This window comes from Bubalus kerabau, chromosome 19 (genome assembly GCF_029407905.1).
Source record: "Bubalus kerabau isolate K-KA32 ecotype Philippines breed swamp buffalo chromosome 19, PCC_UOA_SB_1v2, whole genome shotgun sequence".
NCBI classification, from domain to species: Eukaryota; Metazoa; Chordata; class Mammalia; order Artiodactyla; family Bovidae; genus Bubalus; species Bubalus kerabau.
The window spans coordinates 27890858-27917655 of NC_073642.1; the positions used below are offsets into that span (position 1 = coordinate 27890858).

Genomic DNA, 26798 nt, shown 5'->3' on the forward strand with positions numbered 1-26798 from the left:
ATGACCAGCACACTGTCCCCCAGAGTGGCTGTCACCAGTTTGTATTTCCAGCAGCAGAGGAGGAGGGTTCCCCTTCCTCCACAGCGTCTGCAGCATTTAACGTTTGTGGAGTGTTTAACAATGGCCGCTCTGACTGGTGGGAGGTGATTCCTTCTTGTAGTTGTGATTTGCATTTCTCTAATATTTAGCGATGGTGACATCGTGTGACTTTTCTTAAAGGATGTGAGTTAAAGGCACCTGCTGAAGGCGGCTCCCTGAACACCTGCCCAGTTTTGAATCCTTTTTTGGTGACCGCCCTGGGGGACTTCCGGAGGGCAGTTGTTTACTCCCAGCCCCGGGTCCCTGGGAATATAAAGGCCCATCAGGGCAGCTTGTATACTTGCTGTCACAGAAAACAGCGCAAGGGGGCAGCATTTCTTCATGTTCCACTTTCCTTTTTCCTTTTTCTGGGCATTCATTGTTATTTTACTTTGGAGTAGAATTGATTTCTGATATTGTGTTTGTTTCAGGTGTATGGGCGCTTGATTCACTTAGACACAGACGTTTATCAGTTCTTTTGGGGGTTCTCTTTCTCATATAAATGATTAAAATGTGTTCCATAGACTGCCCTGTACTATTCAATGGATTAGTTGATTGTATCAAACAACTATATTAATGATATATAGTTTGATATATATTAATTCGCATAGGTTATTAGCAAAGTCTTAATTTATCCCTCAATTCTAAGATTTTTTTTGGTAATCATAAGTTTGTTTTCTAAGTTTGTGAGTCTGTTTGTATCATGCAATATCTGACATTTGCATTCATTTCAAGAATTCAACTGTCAGTGATGCCCTGTGATATTTGTCTCTCTCTCTGACTTCCTTTACTGAGTGAGGTGATCACTCTGTCCATCCACGCTGCTGTCAATGGCGTTATTCTGTTCTGATTCACGGCTGAGTAGTGTTCCAGTGTAGAGGTGCACCACTCGGTCCTCTTTTTCCTGTCAATGGATTTCTTGGTTGAATTTGTTGCAGTGAAAAGGAAAAAAGGAGGAATGAGTTTTTTTATTTCTTAAGAACAAAGAAGATGAAGAAACAGTGAGCAGGCCTGAAAGTTCCTAGTTTTTTTACTTTAATGCTCTAACTCTGCATGTCTGTAAGTGAGTTTGCTTTTCTGCCCCCTAACTCTGCAGGAGCCACACTTTGCACCTATTTTCCTTTGACTCTGTGCTAAATACATCCCTATCTAGTGTTTACTCTTGCAACACCCTTCCCCTTGTAGTTGCACATCAGAAAGAAGGCCACCGAACTGCCAGACTCAATTACTGGGTTATTGATGCCAGTTTATGACTATCTTTGAAACAGTCTCACAAACTTAGAAAACAAATTTATGATTACCAAAAAAAATCTTAGAATTGAGGGATAAATTAAGACTTTGCTAATAACCTATGCTAACTGATATATATCAAACTATATATCATTAATATAGTTTGGAAGAGGAAGAAATCAAGATCCTGTCACCTTTGTTCCTCATCACTGACTGCGAGCCCTCCTCTTATATGAGTCCCTAAACTCCTCATGGGGAGCACAGTTCTTGAGGCACGAGCCTACTGCGTTCCCCGTTTCACCAGCTGAGAATTAAAGCCACTTTCTATTTCCTCCAAACTCTGTCTCCATATTTTTTATTTGGCTTCACCTGGCAGAGAAAGCCAAGATTTTGGCCAGCAGCAATTCTAGTTCTTGGCCATTGTAAACCGTGCTGCCCTGAAAAGAAGGGTGCACAGGTCATTGTGAATTCTGATCTTCTCTGGGTCTAAGCCCAGACGTGGGATTGTCAGACCTTACAGTTTCTGGATGTTTAGTTTATAAGGAACCTCTTTGCTGGTTTTTATTGTTCCTGCACCAGTTTACATCCACACCAAGAGTGTAGGAGTGTTCCCTTTTGCCTCCATGCTCTGCCAGTCGGATTCTCTGTAGATGTTTTAGATGGTGGCCATTCTGACCTGTGTGAGGGGACTTCTCATGGTAGTTTTGATTTGCCTGGCCTTAGGAGAAGGCAATGGCACCCCACTCCAGTACTCTTGCCTGGAAAATCCCATGGATGGAGGAGCCTGGTGGGCTGCAGTCCATGGGGTTGTGAAGAGTCGGACACGACTGAGCGACTTCACTTTCACTTTTCACTTTCATGCCTTGGAGAAGGCAATGGCAACCCACTCCAGTGTTCTTGGAGAATCCCAGGGACAGGGGAGCATGGTGGGCTGCCATCTATGGGGTCGCACAGACACGACTGAAGCGACTTAGCAGCAGCAGCCACAGCAGGAGACTCCTGGAAGGCAATTGTTTACTTACACCTCCCTCCCACTCCCGGATCTTGTGAATATTAAGCGTCAGTCAACACAACTTTTATAGTTGTAGTTACCAATATGGCCACACTTTCTTTCGCGCCGCACTTTCTTTTTTCTTCTTCTTTTTTAACCCTTTTTCTAAACTGTCATTGGTTTTTTTTTATATTGGAATAGGGCTTCCCAGGTGGTACTAGTGTTAAAGACCCTGCCTGCCAATGCAAGAGACATACTTGTAGGTGTTTTGAGATGGCCATCCTGACTGATGTGAGGTAGTATCACATCAGACTTTTGATTTGCCTTTGTGTCAGAATGAGAGATGCTGAGCATGTTCTCATGTGCCTAATCACAATACCTATGTCTTCCTCCAAGAAATATCCATTTCTGTGTTTGGCCCATTTGTGTCTTGGGTTGTTGTGTTTTTGATATTGAACTATTTGGGGCTCCTTGTATGTTTTGGAGATGAATTTCTTGTCAGTATCTTCATTTGCAAATATTTCTTCCCATTCCAGGTTGCAATTGTCTTTCATTTTGGGTTTCCTTTGTTGTGCAAATGCTTTTATGGTTAATTAGTTTCTGTTTTCTTATTTTTGGTTTATTTTTCATTCATCTAAGAGGTGTATCCAGGAAGACCTTCCTGCAATTTATGTTACTGTATGTCCTGGCTATGGCTCCTCAAGATTTTATAAATCCTGACATTTAGATCTTTTATTTGGAGTTATTTTGTGTATGGTGTTAGGGACTATTCTAACTTTATCCTCATTTTCTTTGTATCAGTATCCATCTATTTATCCTTCACAGTGTCTGTTAGCAATTTACATCCCAGCATCAGTGGAGGAACGCTCCCTTTTCTCCACACCTTCACCAGCGGTTATTGTTTGTCAAGTTTCTAGGAATGGCCATTCTGACTGCTGTGTGGTGATACCTCGCTGCAGTTTTGACTTGCATTTCTTTGATATTTAGCCATGTTGGTGTCTTTTCATGAGATTTGTTTTAAAGGGTGTGAGTTAAACTTACCTCTTGAGATGGGTCTTGTATGCCTGCCCTGTTTTGAATTCTTTTTCAACGACCACCACTAGGACATGTCTTGAGGTTAGTTGTTTTTCACTTACGACAAAAGTCCAAATAGTCAAATCTAAGGTTTTTTCAGTAGTTATGTATGGATGTGAGAGTTAGATCATAAAGAATGTTGAGCGCTGAAGAACTTATGCTTTCCAATTGTGGTGCTGGAGAAGACTCTTGAGAGTCCGTTTGACAGCAAGATCAAATCAGTCAGTCCTTAAGGAAATCAACCCTGAATATTCATTGGAAGGACTGATGCTGAAGCTGAAGCTCCAGTACTTTGGCTGCCTGACACGAAGAGCTAATCGTTGGTAGAGACCCTGATGCTGGGAAAGATTAAGGGCAGGAAGAGAAGAGGGTGACAAAGGATGAGATGGTTAGATGACATCACCTACTCAATGAACATGAGTTTTGGCAAATTCCAGGATATAGTCAAAGACAGGGAAGCCTGATGTGCTGCAGTGCATGGGGTTGCAAAGAGTCGGACATGACTGAGCAACTAAATAACAGGAACCCTGTGAATATTAAATATCCATCAGCACAGCTTTTCAAGTTGTTGTTACTGACATTGACCACAAGGTGGCAGTATTACTTTATGTCCAACTTTTTTTTTTTTTTTTTTTTTCCAGTCCTGTAATTTTCTTATTATTTAGCATTGGCATAGAGATGATTTTAGAGGTGATTTACGATGTGGCATTTGTTTCAGGGGTAAAGGAACTTGATCCAGTTATATATAGACATTTATCTATTCTCTTTCTTGTTCTTTTTCACGTCTAGATGATTACCATCTGCTCAGTAAACTTCCTGTGGTATTCAAAACTCTTAATTTTCCCAACTTTATCTGGAGATTGAGGGCTCATGCAGAGGCCAAGAGGCACTCCAGGAACATCATGGGGCACCCTGCCTCCCACATCCTTCCAGGACCTGAGCCCCACAACAATCCAGCCTTAGAAGCTCAGCCTGCCCAGTCTCCAGAGATTTGAAACAAGCCAAGGAAACCATGGGCTGAGGGGAACAGAGTCAGTTTTTGTTTTTCTTTTCTTTTTTTATCCTCTAGTTTGCAATGGAGTGTGTAGGGGTGCTTCCCTTGTGGCTCAGACAGTAAAGAATCTGCCTGCAATGCAGGACACCTGGGTTCGATCCCTGGGTTCAAAAGATCCCCTGAAGGAGGGCATGGCAACCCACTCCAGTCTTCTTGCCTGGGAAACCCCAGGGACAGATAAGCCTGGTGGGCTACAGATGGTGGGTGTTCCCGTGTCTTTTAAAATGTTGGTTTTCTCTGGATGTATACCCAGGCACAGGATTGCTGGGTCTGAAGGTACTTCTCTATTTTGTTTTTTAAGACTCTCCATACTGTTCTCCCTACAGGATCTCCATTGGACATTTCCAACCACAGTGCAGGAACATTCTCTTCTCTCCACACCGTCTCTAGCATTTATTTTTGAACATATTTTGAGATGGCCGTTCTGACCTGTGTGAGGATACCTCACTGGATTTGCTTTGTGTTTGTGTAAGAATTAGTGATGCTGAGAATGTCCTCAGGTCCCTAATCACAGTCTGCATGTCTTCCTCTAAGAAATACCCACTTCTGTGTTTGGCCCATTTGTGTCTTGGGTTGTCTGTGCTTTTGATATTGAGCTGTATGAGCTGTCTGTGTGTTTCAGAGATGTGTTCCTTGTGGATATCTTCATCTGCAAACATTTCTTCCCATTCTGGGCTTCGTTTGTCTTTCATTTTGGGTTTCCTTTGCTGTACAAATGTTTTATGGTTAATTAGGTCCCATTTTCTTATTTTTGGTTTATTTTTCATTCATCTAAGAGGTGAATCCAGAAAGCCCTCACTGTGATTTATGTCTGTGTGTCCTGCCTCTGTTTTCCTTGAACTTTCACAGTATCCGTCCTCACATTTAGATCTTGATATTCTTTGGAGTTTGTGTATGGTGTTAGGGAGTATTCTAACCTCGTTTTCTTTGCCTCAAGAACCATCACACCATCCTTCACAACGTCTGTTACCAGTTTATACTCCCAGCATTAGGGGAGGATACTCCCTTTTCTCCACACCTTCAACAGCGGTTATTGTTTGTAGAGTTTCTGAGAATGGCCACTCTGACTGGTGTGACATGATAGCTGGCTGTGGTTTCTATTTGCACTTCTAATATTTAACAATGTTGACATCTTTTCATGTAGTTCTTTTTTAAGGGTCAAAAATTACATTTGACATTCTGTGAAAAATGACAGAATGATCTCACTTCATTTTCAAGGCAAACCATTCAACATCACAGTAATCCAAGTCTATGTCCCAACCACTGATGCCAAAGAAGCTGACGTTGAACAGTTCTGTGAGGACCTACAAGACTTTCTAGAACACCAGAGAAAAGATGTCCTTTTCATCATAGGGGATTGGAATGAAAAAGTCAAAAGTCAACAAATACCTGGAGTAACAGGTAAGCTTAGCCTTGGAGTACAAAATGAAGCAGGGCAAATGCTAATGAGAGTTTTGTTAAGAGAACACACTGGTCATAATAAGCATCCTCTTCCAACAACACAAGAGACAACTCTACACATGGACATCATCAGGTGGTCAATACTGAAATCAGATTGATTATATTCTTTGCAGCCAAAGATGGAGAAGCTCTATACAGTCAGCAAAAACAATACCATGAGCTCCTTATTGCAAAATTAAGACTTAAATTGAAGAAAGTAGGGAAAACCACTAAGCCATTCAGGTAAGACCTAAATCAAAGCCCTTATGATTATACAGTGGAAGTGAAAAATAGATGCAAGGGATTAGAGCTGATAGAGTGCCTGAAGAACACATGGAAGTTCATAACACTGTATAGGAGGCAGTGATCAAAACCATCCCTAAGGAAAAAGAAATGCGACAAATCAACATGGTTGTCTGAGGAGGCCTTATGAATAGCTGAGAAAAAAGGCAAAGGAGAAAGGGAAAGATATGCCCATTTGAATGCAGAGTTCCAGAGAATAGCAAGGAGAGATAAGAAAGCCTTCATTAGTGAACAATGCAAAGAAATAGAGGAAAACAATAGAATGGGAAAGACTAAAGATCTCTAAGAAAATTGGAGATACCAAGGGAACATTTCATGCAAAGACGGGCACAATAAAGGAAAGAAATGTCAAGGACCTAACAGAAGCAGAAGATATTTAAGAAGAGGTGGTAAGGAAACACAGAACTATACAAAAAAGGTCTTACCAACTTGATAACCACAATGGAGTGATCACTCACCTAGAGCCAGACATCCTGGAGTGTGAAGTCATTTGGGCCTTAGGAAGGATTACTATGAACAGAGTTAGTGGAGGTGATAGAATTCCAGCTGACCTACACAAATCCTAAAAGATGATGCTGTTAAAGTTGCACTCAATATACCTGCAAATTTGGAAAACTCAGCAGTGGCCACAGGAGTGGAAAGGATCAGTTTTCATTCCAATCCCAAAGAAAGGCAATGCCAAAGAAAGTTCAAACTACCAGTTGCACTCATCTCCCACACTAGCAAAGCAATACTCAAAATCCATCAAGCTAGGCTTCAACAGTACATGAACCAAGAACTTCCAGATGTACAAGCTAGGTTTAGAAAAGGCAGAGGAAATGAAGATTGCCAACATTCATTGGATCATAAAGAAAACAAGGGAATTCCAGAAGAACATCTACTTCTGCTTTAAAGCCTTTGACTGTGTGGATCAAAACAAATTGTGAAAAATTCTTAAATAGTAGGGAATACCAGACTACCTTACCTGCCTACTGAGACACCTGTGTGCAGGTCAAAAGCAACAGTTAGAACTGGACATTGAACAACAGACGGGTTTCAAATTGGGAAAGGAGTGTGTCAAGGTTGTATATTGTCACTCTGCTTATTTAACTTATATTCAGAGTACATCATGCAAAATGCTGGGCTGGATGCATCACAAGCTGGAATTAAGATTACCAGAAGAAATATCAACAACCTCAGATGTGCAGATGATACCACTCTAATGGCAGAAAGTGAAGAGCAACTAAAGAGCTTCCTGATGAGGGTAAAAGCGAGTGAAAAATCTGGCTTAAAACTCAACATTCAAAAAGCTACAATCATGGCATCTCATCCCATAACTTCATGGCAAATAGATGGGAAAAAGTGGAAACAGTGACAGACTTTATTTTCTTGGGCTCCATAGTCACTGCAGATGATGACTGCAGCCATAAAATTAACAGACACTTGCTCCTTGGAATACAAGCTATGACAAACGTTTCTTCAGTCATTCAGTCATGTATGACTCTTTGTGAGCTCATGGACTGCAGCACGCCAGGCTTCCCTTTCCTTCACCATCACCCAGAGTTTGCTCAAACTGATGTCCATTGAGTCAGTGATGCTATTCAACCATCTAATCCTCTGTTGTCCCCTTCTTTTCTTGCCCTCAGTCTTTCCCAGCATCAGGGTCTTTTCCATTGAGTCAGCTCTTCGCATCAGGTAGCCAAAATATTGGAGCTTTATTTTCAGTATCAGCCCTTCCAATGAATATATAGGGTTGATTTCCTTTAATATTGACTGGTTTGATCTCCTTGCACCCCAAAGGACTCAAGAGTCTTCTCTAGCACTTCACTTCGAAAGCATCAATTCTTCACTGCTCAACCTTCTTTTTGGTCCACTCTCACAGCCATATACAACTGCTGGAAAAACAAGTAGCTTTTATTCTCGCATATGGGATATCGAATTTGTCTTCACACATTGTCTGCTATATTTAGACTCTTGGTTCATACTCCATGTAACCATGTAGTGTGGTAATTAAATACAATTAGAAACAAAGATTTAAGGATGTGGTTTGCCTACCAGCAGCATAGGAATGTTCCATTTTCTCCAGCCCCTCTTACCCTGGTATGACATCTCAAAACTCAGAAACTCTTACTTGTTGATATGATTATCAATTTCATTTTAGCTCAGTTTGAACAGAGAAGCAAAAAAATGAGGGGGCCAGTTTTTTCAGGTTTTAGGGAGAGAAAGGAATCTGTTAGAAGACAAAGTACATGCAACTTGTGGGCTCTTTGAGCCACTCATTTTTTGCAGGAATTTTCTTGTATTTGTTTTCAAGCATGATCTTTCATTCATATAATAACAAATAACAGAATTTGAAGAAACTAGTTTGAAATGATGGCTTGCTTCTACTCAGAAAATCTGAACACAAAGGAACCAATGTGAACCACAAAGATCAGGATGCCAAGCTTTTAAGAATATTTTAGGTTTGCAAATAATAACTAGTATGCTTGTTTTTTCAAGAGTATATTTTTACTCTGATAAATAACAAGCTTTTCCAGAAGGCTTCCAGTGTCCACCTCCTGCCAGAAGCCTGGGATGCTGGAATCAGGCCACTTCCTGTCTGTCTTTACCAGACTCTGGGCTGCACTCTAAGAATATCTTGGCTCTCCCCAGGATCTGGACCATCACGGGGCCACAGAAATTGGTAACAGTTTTGTTTTGCCTGTTGAAATGTTTGATGACCAAGGTTCTTTCAGTTCCTGGTGTGGGTGAAGTGTGGAGCCCAGTGATGATTTCTTTGAGAGATGTACATCCTAGTTCCCACATGAGGGTGAGCCCTCAGTCCAACGGTGAGAGACCCTGCGTGGGTGTGGCCGGTGCCTCCTAGAGCAGCTTTAACGCTAGTTTAAACCCAACCAAGTTCTGTCTACATGGTAGATTCAGGCCTCCCTAAATCTTGTCTAGGGGTTCCCTTGTAGCTCAGATGGAAAAGAATCTGCCTGCAATGCAAGAGACCTGGGTTCAATCCCTGGGTTGGGAGGATCCCCTGGAGAAGTGAATGGCTACCCACTACCAATATTGTTGCCTGGGGAATTCCATGCACAGAGGAGCCTGGCAGGCTACCGTCCACGGGGTCACAAGTGTCAGTCAGACATGATAACACTTTCATTTTACTGTTCAAGTCCTGTCTACACTGATGCTGTTTAGATGAGACCATGCACTTTCTGCATTGAGAACATTTAGGCCTGACTGTTTCGTGTGCGCTGGGACGTGGGGACCCAGGTACAGGCCTGGCCTGGCCTCTGTCTGGGAAACTCCGTGCCTGCATCTGAGCGTCAGCGCTCAGATGTCTGGGATCTGGGGCTGAGGTGGGCTTCTCTGGTGACCGTGCTCTCCTCTGAGTGGGCTTCCCTGGCCCTCCCAGGGGTCAGTGCTGCGGTCAGGCTCCTAGTCTTTCTCTCCCAGGTTCACCTTCCCTGGGGCTCCTGGAGACCCGTCAGGTGGCTACCTGGTAATCATTCCAATTTTCCAGCACATTCAGGTTGAGTAGGGAGGCAGGTTCACCTGGTGAATTGATTCCAGGGCACAGGGATCAGGCAAAAAGTCAATGGGCAGCAGGTGAGGTTGCTGCTGTGATCTCTTCCAGTCGACTCTCTCCTCCGAAGATAACAGAGTTGCCCTTCGTCTTTCAGCCCAGCTCTCCCGTGTTTTCTCAGCACCTCAGCGGGGCAAGAAAGACAGAGCCTGCCAGAACCAAGGTAGTGTGTTCGCCTCTAGCATGAGCTTTCAAAGCAGCAAAAAATCACACAGAACAAAAGTGAAAACAGGAGGGGCCTGACTTCTCAAAGACAATTGTGGGGAGAGGAGATGGTCCCTACACTTCTTTCTAGGATCTCAGGGGGTCCCAGAGACCTGGCCTGTTTACACATTGGGGGCTGTCTGACCACAGCCATGGTGTCCTTGTCCTGACCGAGGGGACGTGTGACCCCAGCTAGGGGGTCTGGAGACCATGTGAGTTTCACCCCATCTCCATGGGTCAGGATCACGTGTATGGGGCGATCACACACACACAAAGCTAATAAAAAGGGAAGAGTACATGAGAGCTTCACTTGTGTGCAGGAATTAATACTTTACGGTGTTCATTTTATACAGACCTGTGCCTGTTTGCCTCTTTTCCCTTGGAGGTAACTATTCCATTTTTCCAGTACCTTCAGGTTTAGAAGGGAGGCAGGTTCACCTAGTGAGTTGATTTCAGGGCACAGGAATCAGGCAAAAAGCCAATAGGCAGCAGGTGAGGTTGCTGCTGTGATCTCCTTCCAGTCGACTGTCCATCCTGAGCAGAGAGCAGACCTGCCCCTCGTCTCCCAGCCCTGCGCCTGGCGTGTTTTCTCAACACCTCAGTGGAACAAGAAACGACCAAGCCTGCCAGAACCAAGGTAGTGTGTTCAACATTATTAAGATAGCTGTAAAAACAGTTAATATCACAGAGAACCAAAAGGAAGAGAGGAAGACTTCTCTGGGAAAAGCATCGGGAGAGGAGACCGACCCCACATTTCTTTCTACCATCCTAGGAGATTACAGGAGCCCACTCGTTTCCACCTTAGGGACCCAGCAGAGACCTGGTGTCCTAACCAAGGGTCGTGCGACCCCAGGTGCAGGGTCTGGGGAGGTGGTGTCACCTTGGAGTGTGTGGAAGTGTGGCCCAGTGCAGGCTCTGGGGATTGTGTGGCTCTCACCCCATCCATGTGGGTCAGGATCCTGTGTACACGGAGAGCACATGTCTGCTCTTTCCCTGCAGTGTGTCCTGTCCCCTCGGAGATGCCCAGCATCTGAATTGAGAGTATTGCCCTGAATAACCTGTGGTCCTTTTCCTTCTCTTCATCTTGTCGCATTCACATGAGGTCAGGCGGGTTGCTGCTCTGTGTTCTGCTGAGTGAAAACCTTTGGTGGTGTCGTGTTAATATCAGCATATCCCATATCTAATCATAGGGGTCACCACTGTCTGGTGTCCCCTGGACCAAGCTCAGGTAATTTGATTTATTTTATATTGGAACAGAGTTGATTTCTGGTGTTTTGTTTGTTTTAGGTATATATGAACTTCATTCAGTTATACATAGACATGTATCTATCCTTTTACTGTTTTTTGCCTCATATAGGATATTACCATCTTTTTCTGTTGAGTTGCCTGTTCTATTCCATAGGTCCTTTTTCATTATCAACTTGATATATATCAGTATGTATATTTTCATTCCAAACTCTTAATTTATCCCTCCTTTCTTTGCTTTGATAATCATAATTTGGTTTTCAGTCTGAGTCTGTTTCTGTTTTGTACTCTAGTTTATTGGTATGAATTTATAGATCCTGTGTATACATGATATCTTAGGATATTTGTCTTTTTCTCCCTGCCTTACCTTATGATAATTTCTTGGTACATCTATGCTGTTGCCAATATCATTATTTTTTCTGTTTTTTGACTGAGTGGTATTCCAGTTTATAGATGTACCACGTAGTCTTCATTTTTCTGTCACTGGACATTTTGATGAGTTCCATGTCTTGGCTGTTGTGAATAGTGCTACCCTGAAAATTGGAGTGCACATGTCATTTCAAATGATGAATTTCTCCAGATCTAAGCCTGGAAAGGGATTGCGGGATCATATGATACCTCTATGTTTAGTTTTTCAGGGAACCTCCATGCTGTTTTCCATAGTGGCCTCACTATTTACATTCCCACTGAGACTGTAGGAGGATTCCCTTTTCTGTACATCCTCTGCAGTATTATTCTTTGTAGATCTTTTTGATGATGGCCATTGTGACCAGTGTGAGGTGATAACCTCATTGTAGTTTGGCATTGATTTAATAATTGCTGATGTGGAGTATCTTTCCTTGTGCTTTTATTGTTTTATGCCTTATGAGTACAATTCACCTCTCGAAACTTGGCCCTATATGGAATTCTTTTCTCATTACTTACCCCAGGACATTTCTTGAGAGGTTTCATTTACAGCCCTGTCAGACTTGTGACTTAAGACCCTTCAGCACCTGTTTTATGGCTTCCCTGCTGGCTCAGTGGTAAAGAATGCGCCTGCAATGAAGGAGACTTTCAGGAGACATGGGTTCAATCCCTGGGTTGGGAAGATCCCCTGGAGCAGGACATGGCAATCCACTCCAGTGTTCTTGCCTGGAGAATCCCGGGGACGGGGGAGCCTGGTGGGCTGCTGTCTGTGGGGTCTCACAGAGTCAGACTTAGAAGCAGCAGCAGCAGTCTAAGTATGAAATTGCTGCATCACTTGGTACCTCTGTGTTTAGTTTTTAAAGACCCTCCATAATGTTCTTCCTAGTTGGGGTACCATTTTATAATCCTACCAACAGTGTAGAAGGGTTTCCTTCTCTTCACACCCTCTGCAGAATTTACTGCTGTAGCTTTTTTGATATGGCCATTCTGATCAATGGGAGGTAACACTTTGTTGTACATTTGATTGTTTTTCTTTAAGAACTTGTGATACTAAGCATCTTTTTATGTGCTTTATGGCCGTCTCTATGACCTCTCTGGAGAAATGTGCATCTAGATCTTTGGGCAATTTTTTATTGTTTGGGCAAGTTTTTGTTGCTGTTGCTTATATTGAGCTGTACTAGTGATTTGTGTTTGTTTCGGGTGTACAGGAACTCAGTTCAGTTATATCAATACATAATATTTATTCTCATTTGGATTCTTTTTTCATATAGGTGATTATAGAGTATGTTCAATAAACTTCCCTATGCTATTCCGAAGGTACTTGTTGATTGTCTATTTGATGTACATTAATGTGTGTATGCAGAAGGCAATGGCACCCCACCCCAGTACTCTTGCCTGGAAAATCCCATGGATGGAGATCCAACCAGTCCATTCTAAAGGAGATCAGCCCTGGGTGTTCTTTGGAAGGAATGATGCTAAAGCTGAAACTCCAGTTCTTTGGCCACCTCATGCGAAGAGTTGACTCGTTGGAAAAGACTCTGATGCTGGGAGGGATTGGGGGCAGGAGGAGAAGGGGACAACAGAGGATGAGATGGCTGGATGGCATCACAGACTTGATGGATGAGTTTGAGTGAACCCCAGGAGATGGTGATGGACAGGGAGGCCTGGGGTGCTACAGTTCATGGGGTCGTAGAGAGTTGGACACGACTGAGCGACTGAACTGAACTGAATGTATGTATGTTAATTCCAATCCCTTAAATTATTCCGCCTGCATCTGGAGGACAACAGGCACTCCAGGTCCATTGTGGAGGCACACAGCCTGCTACATACTCCCAGCTCTCTCAGTTCCAGGACACTGCAAGCCAATTAGGCTCCAGGGACGTGACACTAGCCTTATTTTTTTTTTAATTTTTAAAATTTATTTTAGTTGGAAAATAAGTACTTTACAATATTGGATGATTTTTGTTGTACATCAAGATGAATCAGCCACAGGTATACATGTATCCCCCCATCCTGAGTCCCCCCTCCCCAGCATATGACTCTGAGTTGTCCCCGAGTACCAGCTTTGGGTGCCCTGCTTCGTGCATAGAACTTGAGCTGGTTGTCTGTTTTACACGTGCTAATGTACATGTTTCAACACTATTCTCTCTCAAACCATCCCATGCTCGCCTTCTCCCACTGAGTCCAAAGGTCTGTTCTTTACACCCGTGTCTCTGATCAGAGTCAGCATTTCTTTTTCTTTTTTTCCACCATTTGAACTGGAGTATATAGGTGAATTACTGCCTTGTTGGTGTGTTTTTTCCCTTCTACCACAACTTGTTTCATTTCTACTAATACATAAATGTGTATATATTTTGGGTTTTTTCCATATTAGTTATTACAGAGTGTGGAGTAAGTTTCCTTGCTAACATTATACAGTGGGTCCTGGTCATTTATTTTATAAACAGCATTGTGCATATATTAGTCTGAAGTTACTCATTTCTCCATGGCCCCCATCTTTATATCTTGGTGACTGGAAATTTCTAAGTCTATGAGGCAGTGTCTCCAGGCAAGAAGTTCATTTATATCCATCTTTAGATTCCATCTAGAAACTATATCATAGGATACTCATCTCTCCCTGTCTGCCTTAATTCACTTGGAATGATCATCTCTACTTTCTTTCCCCTGGCTGAACATGGCATTATTTCCTATTTCTTTATTGTTGAGAAATATTGTATGTATGTACCCCATTGTCTGTATCCATTCATCTGTTCTTCTACAATTAACTTGATTTTCCCTGTCTTGTACCTACTGGGCCAAAATCGCACGCCCATCTCTTTGAAAGACCCATGTCTCTTAAAATTTTGGTTGTCTCCACCTGGCTTTCTCAACCGCATCCCAGTCCAAACATGAGACACAGCCTGCTCGGGCTCCAGGGATGGGATAGCAGCCTAAGAGAGGGAGGTTGCAGGGAATTAACTAGGCATCGGTTTTTTTCTTTTCCTCATGCCGATCCTATGTTGGAATATAGTCGGTTTATAGTTTTGTGCTTACTGTCAGTGTACAGCACTCGATTTAGTATGGACATATACATACAGGATGACTGTTCTTCTTTGGATTCTTTTTCCATAGAATTTACTGCAGAAAGTCAAGCAAAGTTCCACATGCCTATATGTGCCACATCTTCTGTAAGCTTTACTCTTTCGGTGGACATTTCGATGGTTGTGTGTCTCGGCTACGGTAAGTAGTGCTGCGGTGAACATCGGGGGCATGTGTTATTTTGAATGATGGTTTTATCAGGACATCAAGATACCAGGCCCAGGTGTGGGAACGTAAGATCCTAGGTGTAGTTTCCTTGGAAGTTTTTTTTTTTTTTTTTTTTTTTTTTGGCATGTGAAGACTGTCTTTTCTAGTGGCTATTGCCAGAGTGCCTTCCCACCAACCACGTAGGAGGGTTCCCTCTCCTCCTGGCCCTGTCCCCCATTTGTTGTTTGTGGACTTGTGAGGGTGGTCATTCTGACTGGTGGAATTTGATTTCTTGTGGTTGTTTGGCATTCTTCCTGTAATAATTCGGGATGCTGAGCTTCTTGTCCTGTGAAAGTATGGTTTTTTCTTTTTTTTTCTCCTTCATGGTTGTGAGGGAAATATACCTGTTGTAGTTAACTTTTTGATAGTGGGTTGTGTTTGTAATTTATTTCTGCAGTATTCTCCCTAGGATCTTTCCTGAGGGCAACTGTCATTAACAGCCCTCAAGTCTAATTGGAGGTGCCATTAAGCACAGGTCAGGCTTCCCTGGTGGCTCAGATGGTAAAGAATCCGCCTGAAATGCAGGAGACCTGGGTTAGATTGCTGGGTGGGGAAGATCCCCTGGAGAAGGGCATGGCAACCCACTCCAGTATCCTTGCCTGGAGAATCCCATGGACCAAGGAGCCTGGCAGATAAACACGGGTGGTCAAGTTGTAGTTACAGAAAATGTCCACATGGTGGCAGCAGTTTTCATTCCCAACTCTGGTTCTTGGGGCAACCAGAACCTAAGGAAGAGTTGGTTTCCTAGGCTGTGAACTGGAGTGGAATGTGCCTGAGCAAACACCCAAGGCCCTGTGTCTCACTACTTGTTCCCCCTAAAGCTTCACCCCTTTCCTCAGACTCATCCCAACGGGGGCCACAGCACCCTGCTGAGGTGCTAGGAGGCTGCACTCAAGAAGTTAAGCTGTGAAACCCAGCACCAGGAGAACTGAAAGCTAGGTGGCATTTCCAAGATCCTTGAGGCCATACGGTTGTCACAGCATCCTTTGGTGCACTAGGGACTATGGTCCTTGTCAGAGCAAACCAGAAGGTGTAAGTTTAAGAGGGGGCTCAATTAAGGGCACACTGTCTAGTGGTTTCAACCCCACCCCAGTCCAGCCTTTGGACCAAAGCCTGTTCAGGCTGAGGTGATGGGATAGCAGCCTGGGTCAGGAAAGTCAGCAGGAATAAACTAGGCAAGCCTTTTCATGTTTATTCTTTTCTTGAATTTCATGTGCGCTGCAGTATTGTCGGTGTGCAACGTGACTGTTGTCAGTATCCAGCCACCTGATTGAGTTATGACATGTATGTCATAACCTGTATTCTTTTCTGGATTCATCTGCTGTAGAAGTTATTGCAGAAGATGGAGCAAAGTTCCTTGTGCTGAATATCGTGTCCTTGTGGAATATCTGTTACATATATAGTTTTCTGTGGAAGAAATGAAGAAAGAAAAGGGATAATCCTTGTGGAGTATCTACTACTGATACACATTTCTGTGTATTTGTTAGTCCTGACTTCCTAATTCATCCCTGGCTCTTCTTTGGTTTTATTTATTTATTTTTTCAGAATTCTCCATTTGTATTTGAATTCTCAGAGTCTCTTTTTATGTTGTAATTGAATTCCTTTGAATCTCTTTTTCTTTTACCTAGAAGGGACATCACATGCTATAGTCTTCCTCTGTCTGGCTGACTTCACTTAGTGTTTGATCCTCCAGGGTCTATCCTTGTGACTACCAGTGGCATAATTTCATGATTTCAGTAGTAGTTTTTCATGGCTGAGTAATATTTCATTTTTTGTATGTACCACATTGCTTTTAAGCTTTAATCTGAAGATGGACACTTTGCTGGGTCTGTGTTCAGGCTACTTTAGTGCTGAAGTGAACATTGGGGTGCATATGGCTGCTTGAAAGATGATTTTCTTGGGATACAGGCCAACCTGTGGGAATGTCAGATGGTAGGCTTCAGTTCAGTCGTTCAGTCGTGTCTGACTCTTTGCGACCCCTTGAATCACAGCACACCAGGCCTCCCTGTCCATCACCAACTCCTGGAGTTCACTCACACTCACGTCCATCGAGTCGGTGATGCCATCCAGCCATCTCATCCTCTGTCGTCTCCTTCTCCTCCTGCCCTCAATCCCTCCCGGCATCAGGGTCTTTTCCAATGAGTCAACTCTTCGCATCAGGTGGCCAAAGTATTGGAGTTTCAGCTTCAACATCAGTCCTTCCAAAGAACACCCAGGATTGATCTCCTTTAGAATGGACTGGTTGGATCTCCTTGCAGTCCAAGGGATTCTCAAGAGTCTTCTCCAACACCACAGTTCAAAAGCATCAATTCTTCAGCGCTCAGCTTTCTTCACAGTCCAACTCTCACACCCATACATGACTACCGGAAAAACCATAGCCTTGACTACACGGACTTTGTTAGCAAAGTAATATCTCTGCTTTTGAATATGCTGTCTAGGTTGGTCATAACTTTCCTTCCAAGGAGTAAGTGTCTTTTAATTTCATGGCTGCAATCACCATCTGCAGTGAATTTGGAGCCCAAAAAAATAAAGTCTGACACTGTTTCCACTGTTTCTCCATCTATTTCCCATGAAGTGATGGGACCAGAGGCCATGATCTTAGTTTTCTGAATGTTGAGATTTAAGGCAACTTTTTCACTCTCCTCTTTCACTTTCATCAAGAGGCTTTTCAGTTCCTCTTCACTTTCGGCCATAAGGGTGGTGTCATCTGTGTATCTGAGGTTATTGATATTTCTCCCGGCAATCTTGATTCCAGCTTGTGCTTCTTCCAGCCCGATGGTAGGCTTAGTTTGCATTTATTGTTTGTAGACTTGTAAGGATGGCCAACCTGGTGAGATCTGATTTTTTGTTGTCATTTTGGTTGGCATTCTTCCTGTAATAATTATGGATGCTCATCATCTTGTCTTGTGGCAGTAAGTTTTTTTCTTTTTTTTTTTTTCCTCCTTCATGGTTGTGAGAAAAATTTATCAGTTGTAGTTCATTTTTTGAAAGTCAGTTGTGTTTGTATTTTTTTATGCAATATTCGCCCTAGGACCTTTCCTGAATGTAGCTGTCATTAACAGTCCCCAAGGTCTGTTGAATTAGAGGTACCAGTAAGGGCAGGTGGTCAAGTTGTAGTTACAGAAAATGTCCACAAGGCGGCAGCACTTTCCCCACACCCAACTCGGATTTCCTCAGGCAACAGGAGCCTAAAGAAGAGCTGGCTTCCTAGGCTGTGAATTAGAGTGGAGTTGCCTGAGCAAACACCCAGGGGCTTAATCTCAATACTTCTTCTCCCTAAAGCTTAACCCCTTTCCTGCAGACTAATTCCAACCTGGACCACAGCACCCTGATGAGGTGCCTAGGAGGCTGCACTCTCAGGAAGAAGGCTTGACCTGGGGACCCCAGCACCAGAAGATGTAGAAGCTGGGTGACTTTTCCAAGGTCATCGAGGACACAGTGTCAGGACACCATCGATTGTGTTCCCTAGGGGCTGTGGTCCCTGCCAGATCAAACCAGAAAGTACAGATTTACGAGGGGCCTTAATGAAGAGCAACCAGCCCGGTCAATTCAACCCCACCACAGTCCAGCCATGAGAACAGCCAGATGAGGCTCCAGGAATGGGATCGAAGCCCAAGTCAGGTGAATGTTTCATATCTGAGGACGAGATGGTTGGATGGCATCACCAATTCAATGGACATGAGTTTGAGCAAGCTTTGTAAGACGGTAAAGAACAGGGAAGCCTAGCGTGCTGCAGTCCATGGGGTCGCAAAGAGTTGGACATGACTGAGTGACTGAACAACAATATATCCTATATGAACACACGAGTGCAAATTTAATGAATGAAAATATAATTTTGTATATATCATATATGAAAATGTGTGCATATTTCATGCCTAAAAATAGAATTTTCTATATTTCTTACATAAAAGTATGTGTGAATTTTCATATATTAAAAGATGTGTGTGTACTTCATGGATGAAAAATTGAATTTTCAATATTTCATATATGAAGAAATGGGTGCATATTTTGTGAATGAAAATATAGTTTTCTATAATTCATATATGAAAACATAGGTGCATATTTTGTGGATCAAAATGGAATTTTCAACATTTTATATATGAAAACATGGGTGTATATTTCATATATGAAAATAGAATTTTCTGTATGTCATATATGAAAGCATGAGTGCATATTTCATGGATGAAAATGGATTTTTAATATTTCATATATGAAAACACAGAGGTATATTTCATAGATGAACATAGAATTTTCTGTATTACATGTATGAAAACATGGGTGCATGTTTCATATATGAAAATAGAATTTTTGATAATTCATATGTGAAGCTATGGGTGCATTTTATATGAAAATAGAATTTTTTATATTTCATATAACATAATGGGTGCATATTTCATATATGAACATAAGTTTTACATATTTCTGATGTGAAAATATGAATGCATGTCATACATAGAAATAGGATTTTCTATATTTCATAGATTAAAATATATATGCATATTTCATATATGAAAACATTTTTTCACATTTTACAGAACAAAATATATTTGTATATTTCACATATGAAAAGAAAATTTTCTACATTTCACAGGTGTAAATATAGATGCATATTTCATATATGAATAGAGGATTATCTGTATCTCACAGATGAAAATACAGGTGCATATTTCATATGTAAAAGAGAATTTTCTGTATTTCATAAATGAAAAGATAGGTGCAAATTTCATATATGAAAATAGAATTTTCTATGTGTCACAGTTGAAAATGTAGTTGCATATTTCATATATAAAAATAGAATTTTCTGTATTTCATATAGAATAACATAAGCCCTAGCTGTGGTAATGTCAGATCCTAGGCTTAGTGTCTTGATAGCTTTTATTTGGGCATGCATTGTCGTTTATTGCGGTTGTTACCAATGTACGTTCCCACTGACAGTGTAGGAGGCTTCCTCTTACTCCAAACTCACTCCTGCATTTATTGTTTGTAGACATGAGTATGGCCATTCTGACTGGTGGGATTTGATTTCTCATTGTCATTTTGATTGGCATTCCTCCTGTAATGATTGGGGGTGCTGAGCATCCTGTCCTAGGTGGAGGTATGGGGTTTGTTGGGGGTTTTTTACCCTTTAAGGGTGTGAGGAAAATAGACCTGTGACAGTTGGCTTCCTGAAAGTTGTTTGTGTTTGGAATATATCTTGCAGTTCCCGCCCCGGGACATTTCCTGAGGGCAGAGTCATGAGCAGCCGCCCAGCCCTTGTGAATTAGAGGTGCCGGTAAGCCCTTGTGGTCAGTTGTAGTTACAGGAAATGTCCACAAAGAGGCAGCACTTTTTGATGCCCACCTCTGGTTCTTGGACTTCCCTGGTAGCTCAGATGGTAAAGCTTCTGCCTACAATGTGAGAGACCTGGGTTCGATCCCTGGGTTGGGAAGATTCCCTGGAGAAGGAAATGGCAACCCACTCCAGTACTCTTGCCTTGAAAATCCCATGGACGGAGGAGCTTGGTGCAGGCTACTATCCATGGGGTCGCAAAGAGTCAGGCACGACTGAGCTACTTCACTTTCTTTCTTTCTGGTTCTTGGGGGCAAGCAAGAGGCTTGGGGAAAGTCGGCTTCCAAGCTGTGAAATAGAGTGGAATGTGCCTGAGCAACCACTGAATGGCTTGTGTCTCACTGGTCTTTTCTCTTAATGCATCACACACACACCCTTCTTGATAGCATCACTTTTTCCACCTTAGATCTTGATAGCTTTCTTTTTTTTTTTTTAACATTTGGAGACTGTCCATATATTATTGTCTGTTCAGTTCAGTCGCTCAGTTGTGTCCGACTCTTTGTGATCCCATGAATCGCAGCACGCCAGGCCTCCCTGTCCATCACCAACTCCCGGAGTTCACTCAGACTCACGTCCATCGAGTCAGTGATGCCATCCAGCCATCTCAGCCTCTGTCGTCCCCTTCTCCTCCTGCCCCCAATCCCTCCCAGCATCAGAGTCTTTTCCAATGAGTCAACTCTTCACATGAGGTGGCCCAAGTACTGGAGTTTCAGCTTTAGCATCATTCCTTCCAAAGAAATTTCAGGGCTGATCTCCTTCAGAATGGACTGGTTGGATCTCCTTGCAGTCCAAGGGACTCTCAAGAGTCTTCTCCAACACCACAGTTCAAAAGCATCAATTTTTCGGCGCTCAGCTTTCTTCACAGTCCAACTCTCACATCCATACATGACCACTGGAAAAACCATAGCCTTGACTAGACGAACCTTTGTTGGCAGAGTAATGTCTCTGCTTTTGAATATGCTATCTAGGTTGGTCATAACTTTCCTTCCAAGGAGTAAGTGTCTTTTAATTTCATGACTGCAGTCACCATCTGCCGTGATTTTGGAGCCCCCAAAAATAAAGTCTGACACTGTTTCCCCATCTATTTCCCATGAAGTGATGGGACCAGTTGCCATGATCTTAATTTTCTGGATGTTGAGCTTTAAGCCAGCTTTTTCACTCTCCTCTTTCACTTTCATCAAGAGGCTTTTTAGTTCCTCTTCACTTTCTGCCATAAGGGTGGTGTCATCTGCATATCTGAGGTTGCCTGTAGCCAGTGTATATTTCCACAGACAGTTTAGGAGATTTTTTCCCTTCCACATTGTCTCCCGTATTTATAGTTTGTTGAATTTTGACAACGGCCATTGTGTGTGGTGGGATTTGATTTCCCGATTTTCATTTTGATTGGCATTCCTGCAGCCGTTAGGGATGTTGAGCATATTGTCTTGTGGAGGACATTTGTTTTGCTTTTTAGTTTTTTTCCTTTAAAGGGTGTGAGGACAATTTACCTTTGGCAGTTGGCTTCCTGAGAGTTGGCTAGTTTTGAAACATATTTCTCCAATACCCGCCCCATGGCATTTCCTGAGGGCAGCTGTCATTAACAGAACCACAGCCTTTGTGGATTAAGATGCCTGTGGGTGCGCCCATGATCAAGTTGTAGTTACAGAAAATTTCCACAAGGCAGCAGTACTTTTGGCTGCCCAACATTGGTTCCTGGGGCAACCAGATCCTTAGGGTCAGTTGGCTTCCTGGACTGTGAAATGGAGTGGAGTGTGCCTGAGCAACAAGGAAAGGGCTTGAGACTCACTACTTTTCCCCCCTAAAGCCTCACATAAACATCCTGTCCAGACTAATGCCTTCCAGGTCCAGGGCACACTGCTGAGGGTGCTTAGGTGTCTAGGAGGCAGCCCTCTCAGGAAAGAGGTTTGAGCTGGGAACCCCAGCTCCAGGAGAGGTTGAGGCTAGCTGAATCTTGCCTTCAAATTCCTGGAGGCCTTCATGCCACATGGGACTCTGGTCCCAGAACATAGCAGATAGTAGTCCTTTAAAAAGGGCTCAATGAAGGGCACTGTGCCAGGCTGTGTCAACCCCACCCCAGTCTGGGAGTGGGACCCCAGTCTGGGAGTGGGACCCCAGCCTGCTCAGCCTCCAGGGATGGGACTGCATCCCAAGTCAGGGAGGTAGATAAGAGAGCAGGCACTCCGTTCCTTTTCTTTAATCTCTTGCCGATGCTACTTTGCAGAATAGTTGATTTGCAACGTTGTGATTGTTGTCAGTGTACAGCCGCCTGACTCAGTATTACGTATCTATGGGGTATCTCTATTGTGTTTTTTTGGACCTTTGCCATAGAAGTTCGAGCGAAGTGCTGAGTATCAGGTCCTTGTGGAATATCTATCTCAGATGATCATTTTTGTGACTTATTTCTTAGAGATATAGAGTTCTTTGTATAGGTTAGAGATACAGATTTCTGTGTATATGTGGAAGGAAGGAAAGAAGAGGATAGTCCTTGTGGGTTATCTATTACAGATACAGATTTCTCGTCCATGTAGGATTCTACCTCCTAACTCATTCCAGACCCTTCAATTTTTTTTGTTTCTGGAACCCTTTGTTTAACTTTGAATTCTCAAAGTCCCTCTTTGGGTTGTAAATTTGTTTCCTTGTATGTCTATTTTTATTTTTCCTGGAAGGTATATCATATACCATCATCTTCCTCTGTCTGACTGACTTCCCTTAGTGCATGATTCTTCCAGGTCCATCCCTGTGGCTCCCAGCATCATAATTCTCTAATTTCAGTGGCAGTTTTTTAGGAGTGAGAAATAGTCTACCACATATATGTACGACATCTTGCTTAAGCTTTAATCTTGGTGGAGATTTTCCTGGTTGTGTGTCTTGGCTATTGAAAGTAGTCCTGCAGTGTTCGTTAGGGTTCATGTGCAATTGATCAATGGTTTGCTCAGCATATAGGCCCAAGGGTGGGAACGTAAGATCCCAGGTTTACCCATCTTGGTAGCTGGTTGTTTTCTTTGTGGGTTTTTTTTTTTTTTTTTTCTGAGGCATTCAGACACTGTTCATATACTGGCTGTAGCCAATGTATCTTCCCACTGACAGTTTAGAGAGATTCTTTTACTTCCAGGCTCCTTCCCACATTTATTGTTTGTAGACTTGTGAGGATGGCCATTGTGACTGGTGGAATTTGATTTCCTATTGTCATTTTGATTGGCATTCCTGCAGCAATTATGGATGCTAAGCATCTTGTCCTGCGGTGGAGGTTAGGATTTGTTTGTAGCTGGCTTCCTGAAAGTCGACTGTGTTTGGAATTTACTTCTCCAGTATCCACACCATGACATTTCCTGAGGACAGCTATCATTACAGAACCCCAGGCCTTGTAAATTGAGGTGCTTGTGAGAACTGGTGATCAAGTTGTTTGGTTCAGTTCAGTTCAGTCACTCAGTCATGTCCGACTCTTTGTGACCCCATGAATCACAGCATGCCAGGCCTCCCTGTCCATCACCAACACCTGGAGTTCACTCAAACTCATGTCCATCAAGTCGGTGATGCCATCCAGCCATCTCATCCTCTGTCGTCCCCTTCTCCTCCTGCCCCCAATCCCTCCCAGCATCAGAGCCTTTTCCAATGAGTCAATTCTTCGCATGAGGTAGCCAAAGTACTGGAGTTTCAGCTTTAGCATCAGTCCTTCCAAAGAATGCCCAGGACTGATCTCCTTTAGGATGGACTGGTTGGATCTCCTTGCAGTCCAAGGGACTCTCAAGAGTCTTCTCCAACACCACAGTTCAAAAGCGTCAATTCTTCAGCGCTCAGCTTTCTTCACAGTCCAACTCTCACATCCATACATGACCACTGGAAAAACCATAGCCTTGACTAGACGGACCTTTGTTGGCAAAGTAACGTCTCTGCTTTTGAATACGCTATCTAGGTTGGTCATAACTTTCCTTCCAAGGAGTAAGCGTCTTTTAATTTCATGGCTGCAGTCACCATCTGTAGTGATTTTGGAGCCCAAAAAAATAAAGTCTGACACTGTTTCCACTGTTTCCCCATCTATTTCCCATGAAGTGATGGGACCGGATGCCATGATCTTCATTTTCTGAATGTTGAGCTTTAAGCCAACTTTTTCACTCTCCTCTTTCACTTTCATCAAGAGGCTTTTTAGTTGTAGTTGCAGAAAGTGAAGAGGAACTAAAAAGCCTCTTGATGAAGGTGAAAGTCGAGAATGAAAAAGTTGGCTTAAAGCTCAACATTCAGAAAATGAAGATCATGGCATCCGGTCCCATCACTTCATGGGAAATAGATGGGGAAACAGTGGAAACAGTGTCAGACTTTATTTTTCTGGGCTCCAAAATCACTACAGATGGTGACTGCAGCCATGAAATTAAAAGACGCTTACTCCTTGGAAGGAAAGTTATGACCAACCTAGATAGCGTATTCAAAAACAGAGACGTTACTTTGCCAACAAAGGTCCGTCTAGTCAAGGCTATGGTTTTTCCTGTGGTCATGTATGGATGTGAGAGTTGGACTGTGAAGAAGGCTGAGTTCCGAAGAATTGACGCTTTTGAACTGTGGTGTTGGAGAAGACTCTTGAGAGTCCCTTGGACTGCAAGGAGATCCAACCAGTCCATTCTGAAGGAGATCAGCCCTGGGATTTCTTTGGAAGGAATGATGCTAAAGCTGAAACTCCAATACTTTGGCCACCTCATGTGAAGAGTTGACTCATTGGAAAAGACTCTGATGCTGGGAGGGATTGGGGGCAGGAGGAGAAGGGGACGACAGAGGCTGAGATGGCTGGATGGCATCACTGACTCGATGGACATGAGTCTGGGTGAACTCTGGGAGTTGGTGATGGACAGGGAGGCCTGGCGTGCTGTGGTTCATGGGGTCGCAAAGAGTCGGACATGACTGAGCGACTGATCTGATCTGATAGAAAATGTCCAAAAGGCAGCAGCACTTTTGCATGCCCACACTTGGTTCCTGGGGCAACCGGAGCCTTAGAGAAAGTTGGCTTTTGTGGGTGTGAAATAGAGTGGGCTGTGCCTGGACAAACGTAAATGGGCTTGAGTCTCAGTACTTTTTGCCCCTATGAAAGTTAAAGTGAAGTCGCTCAGTTGTGTCCGACTCTTTGCGACCCCATGGACTGTAGCCTATCAGGCTCCTCCGTCCATGGGATTTTCCAGGCAAGAGTGCTGGAGTGGATTGCCATTTCCTTCTCCAGGGGATCTTCCCGACCCAGGAATCGAACCCAGGTCTCCCGCATTGCAGGCAGACACTTTCACCATCTGAGCCACCAGGGAAGCCCCTATGGCATCACACAAACCCACCATCCAGACTAATCCCTTCCAGGTCCATAGCACCCAGTGCCTCAGAGGCTGCCCTCTCAGGAAGGAGGCTTTTGCTGTGAACCCCAGCTCCAGGAGAGGTCGAGGCTAGCTGAATCTTGCCTTCAAATTCCTCAGGCCCTTGATGCCAGAGAGCTGTAGATTATAGACCTTTAAAAAGTGTTCAATGAAGGGCACCATGCCAGGCTGTATCCACCCCTCCCCAATCCAGGAGTGGGACCCAAGCTTGCTCAGCCTCCAGGGATGGGATAGCATCCCAAGTCAGGGAGGTTATTTATAAAAGAGGAGGCCCTGCTTTTCTTTCCTCTCCATTACCATCTTGCCAATACTACATCGCAGCATAGTCGAGTTGCAATATCGTGATTGTTGTCAGTGTACAGCCATTGATTCAGATATTGCATATCTATGGGGAATCGCTGTTGTGTGTTTGGACTTTGTGCAATAGCAAGTTGAGCGGAGTGCTTAGCATCAGGTCCTTGTGAATACCCCCTATTTCCTGCAGCAAAAACGCGGGTGCAGGTTCTCCTGCATGAAATACAGAATTCTCCATATTGCCTTTTCCCTGCATCTTCATCAGCAGTTATTGTTTGTCGAGTTTCTGACAATGGCGATTAAGCCTTTTGTGAGATGATACCTTCCTCGGGTTTTGATTTGCATTTCTAATATTTAGTGATGATGACCTCTTTTCATGTGATTTCTTTTCCAGGGTGAGTTCAGCTCACCTCTCCAGATTGGTTCCTTTGAACTCGTCCTGTTTTAAATTTTTTCTGATAACCACCACTAGAACGTTTGTGGAGATCAGCTGTTTTTTACCTCCAGACCCTCTGACCTTGACAATACTCAATGCCCAACAACACAGCTTTTCAAGTAGTTGTTATGGAAAATGGCCTCAAGGTGGCAGCTTTATTCAGCTCCACACATTTTTCCCCCTGTAATTTCCATGTTATGTTATTTTTAATAAAGATGATTTCTGAATTTATATTTTTCAAGTATATAGGAACTTGATTCATTTATGTATAGGTGTTTATCTCTTCTCTTTCAAGTTCTTGTTCCCATCTAGGTGATTATAGTGTGTTCAGTAAACATCCATCTGCTATTCAGTCAGTAGGTCATTTTCGATCATCTATTTGGTACATATAAGTGTGTCTATGTTAATTCAAAGCTCTTAATTTACTTCACCCGTATCTAGAGATTGAGGGCTCCTGCAGAGAGGGCAAGAGGCACTCCAGGAACATCATGGGGGCGCACTGCCTGCCACATCCTCCCAGGTCCTTGAACTCC

At 43.2% G+C, this 26798-nt stretch overlaps 1 protein-coding gene across 1 annotated transcript; it reads left to right on the forward strand.

Moving 5' to 3' along the window:
• Positions 1–26501, forward strand: LOC129633901 (uncharacterized). Its single transcript, XM_055555878.1, has 5 exons — positions 1–143; positions 9661–9886; positions 10449–10564; positions 14689–14796; positions 26224–26501. The coding sequence occupies exons 1-5, from the start codon at positions 1–3 to the stop codon at positions 26450–26452; spliced, it is 822 nt and encodes a 273-aa protein (XP_055411853.1). The 3' UTR covers positions 26453–26501.
• The last annotated feature ends 297 nt before the right edge of the window (positions 26502–26798 follow it).